Below are 17,061 nucleotides of genomic sequence, written 5' to 3'. Positions count from 1 at the left end.
GAACTCTGCTCCATGGCGAGCTAGGACAGGGAGAGCAGCACCCTCAGCCCCCCACCCCACATGCCCTCTCCACTTCCAGGGAGAGATCCCACCACAGCTGAGTCCCGGGGGTGCTGCACTCCCAGGAGTCATCAAAGCCCCCTCCTCTGACTCAGTTAACCTGGAAACGCAGGTGTTGAGGACAAATGCAGAGGCAAATGCACCAAAAACATGAGGCTGTTCACAGCCTCAGTCTACCCTGGGAGGAGGCTGTGGGCCAGGGCGACCTTGTGCATATCCCAAACCTGTGTCCATTCCTGGACCCTACCACACACACGCACACACGCACACACACACACACCCCCACTGGTATATACAGCATTTATTGTGCTCCAGTGTAGGCCAGCCCAGCCCTGTGCTGACCATTTACACAACAGTGTCACCTGTAATTCTCACAATAACCTCATTATTGCCCCCATTTTCCTAAGAGAGGAAACTGAGGCTCAGAGTGTGAAATAACTTTCCTAGGACCAGGGTTGCAACCCAGATCCTCCAGGGCCCCTACTCACTACACTCCTGCCACTGACCACCACCCAACAGTCCCAATCCCCACCACCTCACGCTGCGTCATCCAAGAGCGCTTCCTCGGAGAACTGCGTAGAGACACCTCCAAGGTTCCCCAGGGAAAGGGGGCCCCTGACGCCTCTGCCCTTTCCCCAGCTGCTCTCAGCCCGTCACACAAATCCGGAGGCTGGCCCTCTCGCACCCCTACTCTCCTCAGGTGGGAGCCTACAATCTTTCTGGGGCCAGTTCGCTAATACAAGATCAGAGCCCTTTCACCTGAAATTACACTTCAGACGTTTCGCTGGAAAACGGCCAGGTATGGACACCAGGCTGAACACAATCCTACCAGACTGTTTGCCCCTTCCAGACTGTATGTCTCGGTCACAGGGGGACCCAGATCGTCAGAGCAGATGAGGAGGCCAGGCCCCGCGCACGGCCCCCCGCGCAGGTACGATGGGACCTCCCTGCGCCCAAGGAAACCACAGCGAGGAAAGGACAGCGCCTCTAGGGCAGCCGATGGAGGAGGTGCGCGCATGCGCGCAGGGCGGAGGCCAATCCCTCCCCCAAGTCCCCAGGCTGTCGGGGGAGGCGGCCGGGACCCTCTGGAGGCAAAGCTGCCAGTCTGTTGTGAGACCCCGAGGACCCCCCAAATCCAGCCAAGCTGTGGATACCTGAGCACACCGCACCCTTTCCATCATACTCTTCTCTGCTGCTTTTCTCCTATGCTGTTTTTTGTTTGCTTTACAAAAATATATGTAAAAGAACGATGATTAGTGAAGGAACACGATAGACCTCTCGCTCATTTCAATATAGTCTGATAATTAGCACCCTCCAAATAAAAGACAAGAAAATAATCTAAATGTCCCCAGAGGATGGGTTAAATAAATCATGCTACGACAATGGGGTGGAATAGTATGTAGCCATTAAAAATGATGTTTTCAAAGAATATTTAGCATGGTGGGAAAATGTTCACAATAGAATGTTAACAGAAAAATAAGATCTGGCACACAGTGAGTTCTCAATAAATGTTAGTAATTAGTACAAAACAGTATGTTCGTGAATAATACAGTTTTAAATTAGTAAAATGTGTATGTATCTAATGCAAAAGAAAAATAGAGAAACAAACTCCAACAGCAGTTATCTCTGGGAGGTGGGTTGATGAATGATTTTTTGCTTTTCCCCTTTTTTGGTTATTTAAAAATTTGGTTCAATCAGCATAACTTTAGGGATGGAGGAGAAAAAGAATCGTGTTGTATTAATTTTTTAAAAAGCCCATGGTCCACTCTCTAGGGGTAGAGATAGAGGTTGCTCTGAGGGCACAGGTGACCCTTTCATTGGGCAGGTGCTGCTTCTAAGCAAGCCTGGAGGGTGGAAACAGTCTGGTGGGCTGGGATGTCAGACAGCACCTCTGTCCATCTTCTACCTGGGAAGTTACAGGGAGGTTTTTTGTGAGCCTCAATTTTCACATCTGTAAAATGGGCAAAATGACCTGGGTGCAAAGTCTTTGTGTGGAAATTAAATGAGATAATGCATGTAAAGGACTTGGCACAAAGCTGGACCCATGGGAATTTCAGTCACCGTTGGCAACTGCGGGGTGGGTTTCCTTGTATATAGTGGACTCAGTAATAAACATTGCTTCTCTTCTCGACATAACCTGGGCATTTATGCAGCTGAATTGCAACTAACAGAGGCCCCAGACATTGGGAACAACTCCCTGAACCTGCTCAGCCCAGCAAGAGACTTCTGAGACTGTGAGGTCCCCACACGTGTCGGGCTGGCTGTTGTTACTCATTCTACAAACATGTACTGTGCTTCTGGGGATACAGTAAAGACAAGACGGAGTCTGTGCCTGTCCTCCTGGATTTCCATCTTAGTGAGGGAGACACAATAAATGAGTCAACAAAATGATTATCCATTGTGTATGATAAGAACCACAATGGAAACAAACAAGGGGCTGAACAGAAAATTAACAGGGAGGGGATCCAAATCTGATCCAGGGTAGCCTCTCTTGGGGAAACGGTACCAGTGGAAGTGTCTGCACACAGTAGGAGCTACAAAATAGGAACTCTCTTACTGAGGTTCCCCTGTGCCTTGGCTTCCAGCTCCTGCATGCCCCCCCCAGCTCCAAGGAGCCAGCCCCCTGGGGTGGTGAATGGAGAAGGAGCAGGGAAGGGTGAGGGGCCATGCCTACACACCCTGGAGGAGGGAGCGGGGATCTGCCACGGAGACCTTCGGAGACCATCCCAAGACATGTGAGAGGTGAAGTGGGGGCAGGTAACGGGCTGCAACCTGCAGCCTTGAAGTGTGTGCAGACGGGTTTCGAAATTCGGGTGTTGTCATTATGAGCCTTTTGATCATGGCAGAGTATGTGTCCCATCTGTAAAATGGGATAACAATACCTAGCACAGAGGATTGTGAAGACGAATTAGTACAGAATGATTTCTGGTACATAGTGAGCACTCAATGCATGTTAGTGATAACAGTGAATATAATGACTACAGAATGGGCCCTGTGGATACTGCAGAGACAAGGACAAGTCCCTGCTCTTGCAGAGCTTTCATCATAGTGGGGAAGATAGACGATAAATAGGGAAGCCAAAATAATGAGTAAGAATTTCAGAGGGTGATAGCTATGAAGATAATGAAGAAAATAGGAAGGAGTGGGAACAAGACTTCTTGAGATAGAGAGAAGTCAGGGAGTGTGCCTCTGCACTGAGACCTGAATGAGGGGAAACAGACAAAGGAGGGAGATGATCAAGCTTTCCCAGTAGAGGGTGCAGCTTGTGCAAAGGCCCTGTGATGATAAAGAGCTTGGCATGTTCACAGAGAAGGCCAGTGTGGCTGGAGTGCCATCAGAGGCTGACAACTTTGGAGGCCAGAGTGAGAAGGGTTTGTTCTTGTTGCAAAGACAAAACTGATGGGCCTTTTTTTAAGGGTTTGATTTTTAATGAGATCATTCTGTGTATTGAATAGGCTGGAAGGGACAGAATCAGAGGCAACAAGACTTGTGGTATGATGGGGACAGAGGCCAGTTAGGGGACAGATGACAGGGACTTGGGCTAAAGCTGCAGAAGTAAGATAGTGAAAGGTGGCCGAATAGAGGATCTAGTGAAAGGTGAGGCCTGTTAGAACAAGCTGTGACTTGGATGTAGGAAGTGAAAGAAAGGAGAAGACCCAAGGTTTTGACGCCAATTAAGTGCCATTACTAAGACGTAGAAGACTAGGAGCCAGCTGGGAGGAGACCAAGAATTCTGAGTGTTGACAGGTCACGTTCAAGGTGCCTGTTTAACCTCCAAGTTGGGGAAGGGGTTGAGCAGACAGTTGGATATGAGAACCTGGGCCTGAGAGAAGTCATTGGGTGAGGTAAGGGGGATGTGGGAGCCTCGGACCCCTCGCATATGCAGAGAACAGGAAGAGGAAAGGGCTCAGTCTGATGGGAAGACATGGAGTGTGATGTCAGGAGCCCTGGGAGAAGGGGTTCCAGCTCCTGACAGGTCAGGGGAATGGGGTGGGGGTTGCTGGGGCGGGTGAAGGCCCCACCACCGCTGCCAGTGGGTGGAGGGGAACAGGGAGTGAGAAAGCAGAGCTGGCAAATGCTGGAGTGCTTTCAATGTTTGCTGTAAAGTAGAGCAGAGAATTAGGGCATCTGGATGGGGGGCAGAGGACAGTGTGTGTGTGTGTTTGAGGTGGATGAGGGGCCATTAAAGAAACGGAGAAGACAGAGGGAACCATGGCGGGAGAAGAGGGCAGAGTGGGATTTGGAGCCGGGTGGAGGGAGGTGGTGGAGCAGGGCAGGGCAGCTCCCTCTGGAGACAGTCCAAAGGGGCGGGTGTGGGGAGAAGGACAGGGAGAGAACGAAGTCCTCACCCTAGGTCAGGCAAGACTTAGGTGATGGATAAGGCTCACACCGCTGTTACAGGGGCCAAGTCAGGGCCAGGCAAGGGATGGACACTACGTGAGAGCTGGGGGTATATTTTTCAATGCTGTTTTTTCCCTTTTCTCGGGAGGAGTCCAGGCCTTGTGATTCCATCAGGATCAAAGCTTCCTGGAGGCTCTGGGCTCCCTCCCTCAACCAAAGTCCACCAACTTTGGCTAAAGTCCTGGGCTCAGAGGGGCCATGCGGTGGCGTGTCTCCAAAGGCAGGGACCCTCCCTGCCCTGGTGCTCACTGCTATCCCCACACCTGGGCTGGGGGTGGGGGCACCGGAGGCCACGGGCTTGACGAGAAGACAAAACCCAGGTTTCCAATGGGAATACCCAAGCTTAAGCTAACCTGCCTGAGTTCACACAGGGTCCAGAACTGCGGGTTCTAAAATGGTGGTCTTTTTCTGACACAGTTCAGGGCACCTAGGACTTTGGGGTTGAGGGGGAGGGGTTGGCAGTCTTGCTCTCTGAGATTTGAATCCAACTCTGAAAATCGCTGTTTTAGGTGCCTACCTCTCAGAGGATTTGGCTGCCAAACCCCCAGGCACTTCTTCCCAACCCAGCCGCACACCCTCACAGGATGTGTGAGGGGAGGAAAAGGTACCACTGCAATGGGTGGGCCGTGATCTTTAGCTGGAACTAAAGAGAAAGGGAGCTTTGAGGGTGATGCCAGGAGACTGTCCTAGGGGAGCCCTGTCCCCTTTGAAGTGACTTCCCTGTGCCCCCACCTCCAACACATACTTTCTTCCCCTCACTGCAACCCCTCCCCTAACACCCACACCCCCAGGAAGTATACCCACTGCCCACACCTGCACCTCTGGCCCTGCTGTATGCAGCTTTGGCTCCACAACCAGCCAGCCCCCAGGCAGCCTCTCCTTGCCCTCCCTCCTCTATTCCACTCCAAATCCACGGGCTGAGGTTTTTGAGCCAAGGAAGTTTCTCCTGAACCAGTAAGCCTGGGCCCGGTGGTGTGTGTCTTCTCCTCCCCACTGGAGCACACCCCCCAGGGCAGGCCTAGTGGGCTGCGGATCCTCTCATTTCCCTACCGCCTTGACCCCTGCCCAGCCCTGACTCTTCCCTGTCTCTCCCAACCACTCCACCATCAAATGTTTAGATCCAGGAACTTCACAGGACAGTTTTCATTAACGAGATGGCCCCAGTAGCTCCCTTCCATAAGCTCCGGCCAGAACCCCCACCCCCAGCTCAGATGACACTTGGTGTTCAGCCTTGGCTTTCAGAGCCAGAGGGCACCAAAGACACCCTCCCATTTCTCCTTAGCCTGGGAGCTAGAGTCTCAGAGATTCTGCCTGGATTCTACCCCCAACCAGGCTCACTCCAGGTATGCACTCCAGGTGAGCTAATTTTCAAAATTCGAGGACCAGTGCTGCTTCTACCTCTGGCTTCTTGATACAGATTTCTAGCTTCACACACACATAAAATGTCTTGAGTCTTTACTTTCCCACTGAGATGAACACATTTCTGAACTGGTAAACTAAAGATGCCATTTGTTTCCTTCTGAACTGAGAGCCTCAGAGCTGAAGTTCAGTCTGCCAGCCTCTGGGAGGAAATCAGGCAAGTATGTCAGGACCCGATCAAAATGTTCATCCACGTTGCCCCAGTAAGTATCATTTCTGGGAATGTATCTTAAGGAAAAAAATACGAAATATAGGGGGGAAAGCCAACACATAAAGATATTTATTGCAGCTCTATTTATAGCTAAAATAAAATGCATATATATAGAAACAAACATCCAACAAGAAAATGCAGCCATTTTTTTAAAAAAGTATTCTACATCAACACTGAAAAGTACTGAGAAAAAAGTAGGATAAAAGTTAAATATACATTTACAATTTTGTAAAGAAAATTAAAAGTGCCCATGGGGAAAAAAAGAAGCCTGTTATTTTCTCCTTTTTCTCAAAATTTCCCCTTATAATTTCTTCCAAAGCTGCCAGCAAAGTGATGTAGCCCTAAACCTCCCCCAAAGTCTAACGTACGAAAGAAGCCTTGAATAACCCTCCCTGAAGATAAAACACCATTGGCCGGACCCGCTTGGCACTTAGGAAATGGAAACGTAGCGTGGAATGCTGGGGGGCTCAGAGAGGAGACGTGATGGGAAAAGCCCAACTCTTCTGTGTTCGGATCAGTCTCTTAGATGGGAGGACAGGGAACTAGTGACTTTCTGGCCAAGAATTACGAGGACAAAGGGGATGTGGTGTGTAAATGGGCTCTTTCAACCACAAGGCACCGTCCACTTGCAAGATGGTACTGAGGAGGGGCAGGTCAGCCAGCAGGCGGCAGACCCGGGGTTCGGAGGAGGGTTAGCAGTAGTTGTCCAGTGCCTCTAACTGCCCAGGGCTCCCCTGTCCTCAGGGTGGCCCCTGCACTGCTGGTCAGGGGCGGAAAAGGGCCTTCCTTTTGCGGAGCTGAAACAGGCCACCTTCTGCCACCTGGCCCGCTTCCGCCTGCCACACGGAACTACCCAGAATCATCCCCGCCCTTTGGGCTCACCCTGTCACTGTCTGCAAACATCTATCAAGTCTCCCTTTTTTCGGCCAAATGCCTGGGTCCCTTGCACAGTCCAGGCTGCCCACCACCCTGCTGCTCTCCTCTGGATGTCCTTCTGTGTTGGAGAAACCTGCCCCTACAGAGGGGAACTGTGCCCATAATGAAAGCCCTCTGGCTCGTCTGACACTGGCACCCAGCCCTCTCCTCTCTCCGCTCTAGTCTGTACGTTTCTCTTGCTTAGCCCTGGACAGAATCTGCTTTTCCAGCAACCCTGCCGCACTCTAACTGATCTGTGAGTTTCAAGTCAACCAAACCACCATCCCACTTTACAGTCCCTGTTGAATGTTCAGGCAGGTGATGTCTTAAGGGAGGAACTGCGTTGTCTAGACCCAACCTGGGCACTTAACCCCTCTGAAGAAGGCTGCAAACAGTCATGTCAGGGGAAAGGAGACGCAAGACAAAAGGACATTATTACGGTGCTTTTTTCCGTTTTTCTTTTTGCACAAAAACAGTCCATTTATTCAAGTGTTCTCCAGCACAAGTACATTAGAAAGGAGCTTTATTATATTCTTCTGGGCACAAAAAAAAAAAAATGTGATGAAGGCGGAACTGACAGACTTTCTACATCTGCTGTACGCATTGACCTCTTTATAATTATTTCATAAACAGCTATGTCACAAGCATCACTTACACAGAGATACAACAGAACACCGGGGCACAGGGGTGGGGACCCGCGCAGGGCCCTCTCGCACACGCCCCTCCCTGATGTCCCAGAACCAGACTGTGAAATGTACATTATTATTGTCAATAAATAGAGAAGCAACCCTAAAAAAAAATACAGTGGTGAAAGGATGCTGGAACCAGGAAGGAAAAAAAAAAAAACAAACAAAAAAAACAACCCAGCAACAACAAAGAGAAGAGGAACTGAAGAGAAAGGAAAGAGGGCTGGGGAGGGAAGGGTCCGGGGAGTAAGTCCTGCATTTAGCTGCGTGGAATGTGCAGTAAAAGTGTTCTCCCGCCGGGGTCAAAGCGAAATCGTCTGTAACAGTAAAAGTTATTACCAAATCAGCTACGGAGTTTATTCTTCAGTATGAATACATGATTTCCCACAAATAAGTAAGCACCCGCTACTTCAATGCCTCAGCTAAAACACATGAAATCGCTCATTTAGTTTTCAAGTACAAAGTTAAAATGCCTTTTTAATAATAATATATCAGAGTAAAATAATAGTCTCTTTTAAACTCCACTACAAGAAAACAAAACAAACAGTCATTGTCCAGACAGCAGACTTAATTTAACAATATATATTTTTAATAAAATGTTTTAGCACCTTGTTGAGTCACCTCCTCCCTCTGCGTATTCTAAGGAATTTCGGCATTTTTGTGGTTGGTTGGATTCTAGGGCTGTGCAACCAAATCAGTCTGTGAAGTGAAATGGGACTCGGGTGATGCTTTCGGATCCCTGCTCATGTCCTCAGGCCGGGGCTGGAGGCCAGAGACTGGAGGTTGAGGAAGCCGCCCTCCCACGTCCCTTGCGGGGGAGAGATTGGGGGAGTTTTCCAGTTACTGGAGTTACAGGAGTCTGCGGGCATCCGTCTGGGCAATTTAGCCGGTCACTAGCCAAGGGACCTTCCATCCTTGTCCTCCCTGCTTTTGACCTGCTTGTTTCTCCCTCTCCCCAAACGCTACTGCCAAGGGTCAGCGGTGAGCAGGTGGTCACTAACCACAGCCCCACTCAGCTGGGTGGATCTCTGAAACATGGACAGGAGGGGCTGCCCTCACTTCCCGAAGACCCCAGCCTTCCTTTACCAAAACGTAAAGATTTGAGAGCTTCTGCTAGAACGGCGGAGTCTATCCTTGATAGAAATCTATCCTTTCCTCCAAACACTCGCGGTTAGTCCCTGTCTCAGCAGGGAACGGCCGGGAAGGCCATCCCAGCTCCACGCCATCCCTCCAGAGGTGGAAGAAAGGCTTCAGCTGCCTCCTGCCAGAGGGCAGGACAACTCCAGTGTCACCTCTAATCACAAGTGCTGGACAGGTCCAGACGAGACCACACCTGATGACCAGTTCAGATTCCTCCCCTCCTGGGATCGAAACGGGGCCTGGCTAGAAACCCAGTTCTGACCAGCACCTTGGCTCGGCTGCTACTTTGACCACAGGAAACGACCAGCCCTCATGGTGCCAGGCAGGCCCCATGGCCCTAACCCTACAAGCTTCCTGAAAACGACACCTCTGAACGACACCAGTGCCACAGCATCTCTGCACAAAGCGGAGCAGCAACAGGAATTCAAAACTGCCTTTGAGACCCACTTTATATATACTTGTATCATCAGAGAGATGAAGGCTACCCATGGCAGTTTTCCCAAAGAACCTTCCCCAGATGGCTCTGCTGAGATGGTCCCTCCCTTGCTCCTGTTACAGACCTTCCCACGCTGGATATGGTGAGTTATCCCCATCCAGACGTCCCCAGAATTGCCGGCTAAGTGGCAAGTATGGGGAGCTGGTCCTCATTAGACAAGTTCAGTGTCCACCAGCCCACCTCCCTGCCGGGTCTGCCTGTCCCAATCTGCACCCTAGTGACTCACCAAAAACTCACACAGGCACCTTTGCCAGCCAGCCACTCCCAGGACTGTCTCAAAAGCTAAGCAGTCCTGGATGCTCTTTTGGGAAGTTTGCTTCCTAGTAGAACGTTCAATAGCAGGAAGGTTCTGGGGTCTAGAAAGAAAAGCGGACAGTGCACACCCAGGCTGTCATCCACCAACTGCAAGACCGTCATCACCCGCTGCCTCCCAGCCTACTGCTCTTCAGTCATTCGCTGGGGAAGGGGATCAGCACCAGCCAGCTGGAGACTAGCTTCCTCCTCGGGCAGGTGACCCAGGGCTGTGCATCCCACCTGAGCCCCCGGCTACCTCCCCCAGACAAGAGCCACAGATCTCTTTGGCACCGAACTCCACTTGGCACCTGTAGGCAGATGGGGGCATCATCCTCAGGCCCTCATTCTCAGGGATTTGTAAATGGGCCTGCTCTTTAGAAAGAACACCCCACTGGGAACACACTCCAGATTTTTCCCTAGGCCTTCTTGGTTTCTCCAGCCCCACTGCCTCTACCTTCAGCCTCACACGCAGAATCCTCCACCTGAACCTTAGCACGATCTTGCCTCAGCCTGTCGAAGCACAGCTCCCTTTTAGGTGACCAGATTCCTGTCCCCAGAAGCCCCCCAGGGTTGGAAGTAGATTAAGAACACCCCAGCATGACCACGCTGGCACATTCCCGAGGCCCCCTGCACCCTACCAAGTTCCACTGTGGGACCAAGCCCACGGGTGTGGCTGGAGGAAAAGCTGGTGATTGTTAACTCTCATCCCTCCGAGGGTGCATCTGGCCTGTTCTGGGGCCTAGTCAGGTTGCTGGACCTGGAGGAACATGTGTTAGTCGCCAACAACCAGGCCTCCTCTGAGCAAGCTGGCAGACCCACACTGACCCCTCAGGCTTACCACATCCTTGGCTACCAAGTTTCTTCCCCACACCAACCCCTGGGTGGAGCTTGGGCCATGGGGAAAGACAAACTCCTGCACACATGCAGTGGACAAAGGCCTAGGAGAGCCAGAAGAGCTGGGAGGTCTGTTTGCAGAGGAAGAGGCTCTGTCCTGACACTGGGGCTGGGAAGACCTTAGCGCTGGCCGGCAGGGGAGGGAGCACCTTGGACTGCCTGTGGCAGCCCTCCTCCCCCAGCCCTCCTAGAGTGGTGCCAGTGGGCTCCCCAGGAAGATGGAGCTGGGCTGGAGGAGGGGGCAGGGCGAGCACCACAATTAGGTACAGACTCCAACAAGGGAGGGGTAGAGGGATCCCCCAAGCTGCTCCAACCCTGGGGGGCCCACCGGCACCACCTGCCATCACAGCACGGAGCTGGCAGGAAGCAACTGGGTATGATCTTAAAAACCAATCTGACAAGGAAATGAGAAGCTTGGGGTCTGGGACTAAGCCCCCTTAACAGGAGCAGGAGACCATGGCCACCAGTTGTGAACTTATTCCTGAGCAATGAGCAAGGGATTCAAAGCTTGGTTTAGTTTTGTCACAATTACCAATTTGATTTATTCAAAAGGTGAGGTTCACTGTCCCATTTCTTTTTCCAATGGAAGCCCCCTAGCCAAGACAGCCCTGGACGTCAATTTCATTTTGGTCGGGGGAGAATAGGTAGGGGGAGTCGAGGGCGGACTTGACGGTGCCTAGGGTTGCAGGTCAGTGTCACAGGTTGCTAACAGAAGAATCTTGTGACATCACCAGGGGCAAAAGAGATAGAACGCTACCTGCTAGAGGAGAGCACCTGCTAAAAGAAAACCTCCTCCTTTTCCTGCCTTCAGCACCTAGCAACTTCTGGGATTGACAGTCTACCTGCAATCAGGGCAACAGAGGTAAAGAGCTGCAGGGCCGACTCCGCAAAGTCCTGGATCCTGGGGAGAATAGCGCTGGGAGCTCCCTGGCTGTGTCTGTGTATGTGTGCGTGTGTGTGTGCGTGTATGTGTGTGTGCGCGCACACGCATCTGTTATGCATCGTAGAGAAACATGTTCCTGTGTGTGCGTGTGGGATTGATTGATTGGTGTGGGGCTTGTCTGCGGTGGGGTCCAAGACTCAGCATTCTGAGCCTCCTTCCCCCGCTCCCCACTCCATAATATTTCTTATACATAACCCTATCTATGTATTTATATAGTGCCTATCACCATAGGCCCTATCTTTCTAGGGATGCGAACGTGGGACCATGTGCTTGACAGCACACCTCCCAGCCCTGCCAGTCCCAGGAGGTGCCATTCCCCCCTCCCATTATAAAATATATATCTCTATATGCCACATATCTACACCCCATCTATCCAGGCAGGCATCTGCCCGTTGGGCCCTCACCCTGGAGCCACCCACGCTGCCCTTGCCTACCGCCAACGTCAGGCTGCCTGCCTCAGTGGGAAGCGGAACCAAGTGTCATGCACTTGGGGCTCCAGGTGCTGCTGACTCGAGGTAAGAGCACAGCTATCATCAGACCAAGTACTAGAAAAGAAATACACACCACTCCAATCACACACACGAGGAGAGAGACGGCTTGGTCCTCCCTCTAGCCCTGACACACGTGACTCGAGAGGAGGGAAGCAGAAGAGAAGAGGGACGCGTCCGGAAGGCCGGCCTTGGGGACTCCAGCTGTCCGCTGCGCCCGGTGGCCCACCTGGCCCGAGGGGTGGGGAGCCAGGGCACCAGGGCCACCACTAACTTAGAAGCACCCTGCTCCCCGCACCTTGGTTTGAAACCTAAAGGGAGGGGGGGTTGGGTTTTTGTTTTCTTAAAGAAAATCTGAAAACAAACATAATTATAACCAGAACCATAAGAATAATTATAACAAAAGGTGTCATCAGCCTCCCAGTATAAAACTGCAGCCTTTGGAGATGACCAAAAACATCACGTTCCAGGGGCCGGAAGCCGCCTTGTGCACAGAGGGTGGATGGTGGGGGCCTCATAAAAGAACACACAAAAAGCGACTTAGACAGGAAAGCACCAGTACGTTTTGTATGTTTTTTTATTTGCTCCAGGTGGGGTTTGAACTGTCACTTGCCCGCACTCTGGATTTTTTTCTGATCCCACCGCAAGGAGCCCTCAAATCGGCTAATGTGAGAAATTGGGAATGAAGACCCCTCATCCTGCCATCTTGCCGAGGGAGTCTCCTTTTCGAAAAAAAATCAAAAGGTTATTGCGTGAGCCTGGATGGACCCCACTCTCAGCTTTCCACGGTCCCAACCACCGAATCTCACCCCCTTTTTTGGCAGGGAGAAGCGGGAGCACGCTCTTCCCAAATTCTCCTCCTTCACCTGGTTAAACACCAAGGGGAAAAAAATACTCCACCATGGTCACCATTCACCTCCAAGCTGTCTCCCTTTCTCCATCCTTGGTTAAAACCCTTTGCACATAAGGCAACGTGGAAGCTGATGTTTTTACTCATCTCGCTGTTGTAAAGCACCATTATGAAGTCGGGTTGTACAGTAGTTAACAGTACCTTTTATATATATATCTCATATCTATCATATATATATAAACTGTAAACAAGAGGTAACAGCGGCTTCTAGAAACTGATTTTCTTCAAGGTTTCCTGTGTGGTAGGCACCTGAATACTGTATAAAAGGGTCTTGTGTGGTGTTCTCGTCTCTCTGCTGCTAGCTGGGTTGTGTTTTGCATGACCAGGAATGGTGCTGGCAAGACAGCTCAGTGGCTGGGAGGGAACTCTGCCGCCTGAGTGTCTATATTCTGTCCCCTGTTTGTGCTCCTATCTGATCAGGCTAGAGACAACAACAAAAAAAGATATATAGTAAAAAAAAAAAAAAAAAAAAAAAAAAAATCCAATATATAGATTTCTATAGAATTTCCTTTTTTCCTTCTCTCCCATCTTTCCTCTGCAAGGTATGGTTACTATTGTTTGTTACTGATTTTTTTTTTTTTTGCTGCAATAAACCCTCTTGTTTCAGTCACAGCAAGAAACAAAAACCCAAACAAACAGAAAACCCCTCTGAAAAGAGTAGAAAACAAAAGGTTTGACCGAAAAAAAGGGGGTGGGGAGGGTGAGGGGGGAGCATGGTTTTGTTTTTAAATAGGACTGAAGATTAACATTGAAAAATCAGGAGATGATGTCCAACCCTTTTTGCAAGGCAAAGCCCTCCGGAATATCCGCCTCTGGGTTTTTTTGTTGTTTTAAATTCCTTTTTCTCTTCTGGGTGCTGATACTTCTCTCCATCCTCATGTGTTTTGCTGTGTTTTGTTTTTTTGTTTGTTTGTTTAGCTTTGTGTCACTACCTCGGTTTGCCCTCATGTCCCTTACACACAAGCAAAATATTCCTTCAGCGGAGCGAAGAGGTGGCGGATGACCGGCACGCTCCACGACCGGCCCAGCAGTCTCTGCCTCGCCAAGCGGCTCATGTTGGAGACATCGGTATAGTGGACAGGGAAGCCAAACACCCTGGGGAGAAAAGGCAGAGGGCAGGGGTGAGCGCTGGCCCCGGCGAATCCGCCGCATCTTCTGTCCTTAATAACCAAGTCCAGGCTTGGGCGCCCAGCTACTTTCTGTGGGTTTGAAGGTAAGTTAACATGACCGCTGCCTAGAGACGTACCACACAGTAGAAGCAAAGTTAGCGTTTGTGGAAAAACACCCCCACGACACGGTCTGCCTGAGACTGAGACCCACAGTGGCATTTCGAGTCTGTGTGTAATAAATATACATCCCTAGCATCTTCCGCCTAAGAGGAGGGAGAACTTTGTCTGCAAGAGGGCCTGACTCTTGCCTGACGCCAGAAGTTCCTGCTTGTGCCGGCTATTTGTGTGAACAGTCCCTTTGTCTGGCTAAATCGCAGTCACCCTGAGAATGAAGAGTCTGTCTAGCCTGTGAGTCCAGTCTGCACCAAGTCGGGGTGCTGAGGCTGTAAGGCCCACCTGGCCCCACACTGACCTGGTTTGCAAAGTACCTAAAATGAGTAACTGCAATGTTTCCTTGGAGTTTAGCAGGACCATGGGGGAGCCAAGGCATCATGGGTCGGTTCCTAGACATCTCTTAATTTAAACCAGCCTTATAATGCACAGGACTCCTCCCCAGGAATCTGCCATCTGGGGAAATGTTTGGGAAAACCCACTGCTCATGGGGTATCTGCAGGGGATCCGAGCCTGGTACGGAGAGGCAGAGATCCCTCCTCCAAGACAGCAATCAGAACGCAGCACACAGCCCCAACACCAGCACGAATGGGTACCTTTCCATTTCAGTGCACCATAAGATGTCCTCTTTCTCATTCATGAAGACGGGGAAATGCTGGTCTTTGCCCTGCTTTATGGAGTTCGACCTAGTAGTAATGGTCCTCACTTTGCTGAACTAGAAGATGAGGAGAGGAAAAAAGAAATGAGCAGCCATCCGCTCCTGCCAGGCACCTGCCAGGGACCGGGGTCAGGCTCCAGTCGTGAGCCTCCCACAGACCCCACTGCTTTGCTCTCCTTCCTACTTTGAGGTCACCTGGCCATCCTTGGTCCAATCCCACTGGCCAAGGACTTGAGAGACAGCAGCTCCAGCCACTGTCCATCCTAAGTTTTCTAAGAACTGTTTGTTCCCCAGATGTAGTGACTTGCAGGCAAAAGGATGCCAACTTACTCAGGGGTGCAAAGACACCTCTGGGGTGCCAGCAGTCCTGGGAGATTTCTCCAGAGAGAAAAGGAGCTTGCACATCACAGGAAAATCTCTGCTCTGAAGACTCACGCAATAGGTCCCGGCCAAATAATTCAAAAGCCCTAAAAGATCCCAGGGACCTTGGGAAAGACTTCTTAGTGTCTGCCTCCCACAGGACCAGCAGACAATTTTCAACCAGGAAGGGCTGCAGGCCAGCAAGGATTCCTGACCCCTCTCCCTGCCCTCCAGGCTTTCCCTTGGACCCTCCCCCTCTGGCTAACTGGATGCACAACCCCCTAAGTTGCATTCACCACAGGTGGGACACAGCCCCAGGGCTGCTCCAGCTCATCCTGCCTCTGCCCTTTCTCCTTACCCCCAGCAGAGGGCTTTGACGCTGGGGCTAACCTTGGCTATTCTGCCATGCTCCAGACACTCCTGCAGCTCCAGCTTATCATTCACAGTGGATGCCAACGGCCTAGGAGGCAGAAGAGAGAGGGTAACAACAAACCAGAAGAGCAGAGATGCTCCCAGGGCACTGACCCAGCAGCCCTCTGCCTCACATCGGGAAGCAAAAAGAGGCCCCCTGTCACCCACACACGTTGAAAACCCCTTCAAACACACGCACATACACTGCAGCCGTTCACAGACATAAGTCCACCCAGCATTAATCCTTAAAGGTAAATTCAAACATGGTCTCAAGCTACAAATAAACAGATAACATATGCCGAGAGAGGGGAAAATCCAATTATTTTTATATCTTTTACTTAAAAATTGACAAAGCGAGTTTTGGCATGACAGAATGTTCTATATTTCGACTATGGTGATGGTTACATGGATGTATACACTGGATGAAATTCACCGAACTGTACACCTTAAATGTACAGTTAACAAGACTTAAATTCTGCACAGTCCCCAGAAGACTAAAATTTCGTGACACTTAACGTGTCACACTTCTCATTGGGCAGACGAGATCACGAAATATCACCCTCTCTGCTGGCCTTTTCTGACATTTAGGACTACTGAAGAAAGGTTTCACATAGCAGTCTACCGTCTCTGCGTGGGAACCACCTGGGCCCGTGGTCAAATCACACCTCCAGACTCTTGCCTGTTTACGCACACAGACAGACACACTAATTGGTCCCACCAGGTAACTTTGCTCTTCCTAGAAGCTCGGAGGTCTAGAATTTTAGAGTTAGAAGAAATAGTTAAGAACAATCCCACAGGACCAAGGTCTGTCAGGAGACACTGAGTCAATGGCTCCATGAAAATACTCGCCAGTCCATTTTTACAATATGCACAGACATTTGGGGAACATTAGGGGGACACTGACAGTTTTTAGGTCAGCTACCCCACTGACCCATCTCCTTCCCATCAACAAGCCCTCGCAAAAGACAGCAGCTTTGCCAAAGAGGTATGATGCTGGGGAAGTTCCTGAAACTTCCTGCTAATGGCAGAGGGGCAGATTAGATGACTGAAGCCAAATTACATGATGTTCCTAATTAAGGGTCTACCAAGGTTTAAAAATACACACTCGAAACATTCTGGAAAATATTTCTCTTCATAATAGATATCTAGATTGGGAGGGTCGCCCCCTGCTTCTGAACTGCTAACTCTCAACCAGAATTCCTTTCTCCTCATCGACCTTTTTATAGTGCAATTACCACACTGAAGAAATAAAATTTTCCTCATTCTTTGACTTAAAAATCTCCCGTATCACTTAAACAAAGAGCATCCTTCTAAAAAAGGACCTGAAGCCAACAGGTGTGTGGAAAGTAAGTGGAGCAGTACCCTCAAACCTGCACGGTGCCCGCTGCTTCAAGGTCCTCTCTCCTGGAGCAGGATGTGGTCCGGCCTCCACCCTCTTTCCCATCCCCAGACACATCCTCCACAGCTTTACCTCAGGAGACTGAGGACCAGCTGA

General features: G+C 50.5%; 1 protein-coding gene across 3 annotated transcripts in view; it reads right to left on the bottom strand.

Moving 5' to 3' along the window:
• Positions 1-8,136: 8,136 nt before the first annotated feature.
• DNMT3A (DNA methyltransferase 3 alpha) overlaps positions 8,137-17,061 on the bottom strand; it is a 101,743-nt gene continuing 92,818 nt past the window's right edge. For all 3 annotated transcript variants that reach the window (XM_072938097.1, XM_072938096.1, XM_031684839.2), the window contains 3 exons: positions 15,546-15,615; positions 14,734-14,852; positions 8,137-13,952 (listed from right to left, as the gene is read on the bottom strand). In XM_072938097.1, the coding sequence (XP_072794198.1) occupies positions 13,811-13,952; positions 14,734-14,852; positions 15,546-15,615 (331 nt within the window). In that variant the 3' untranslated portion in view covers positions 8,137-13,810. The remainder of the gene's footprint in view (positions 13,953-14,733; positions 14,853-15,545; positions 15,616-17,061) is intronic.

Source organism: Vicugna pacos, chromosome 15 (genome assembly GCF_048564905.1).
Source record: "Vicugna pacos chromosome 15, VicPac4, whole genome shotgun sequence".
Classification (NCBI taxonomy): domain Eukaryota; kingdom Metazoa; phylum Chordata; class Mammalia; order Artiodactyla; family Camelidae; genus Vicugna; species Vicugna pacos.
The sequence above is the reverse complement of the archived record's forward strand: the minus strand, read 5'-3'. Positions and strand labels throughout refer to the sequence as shown.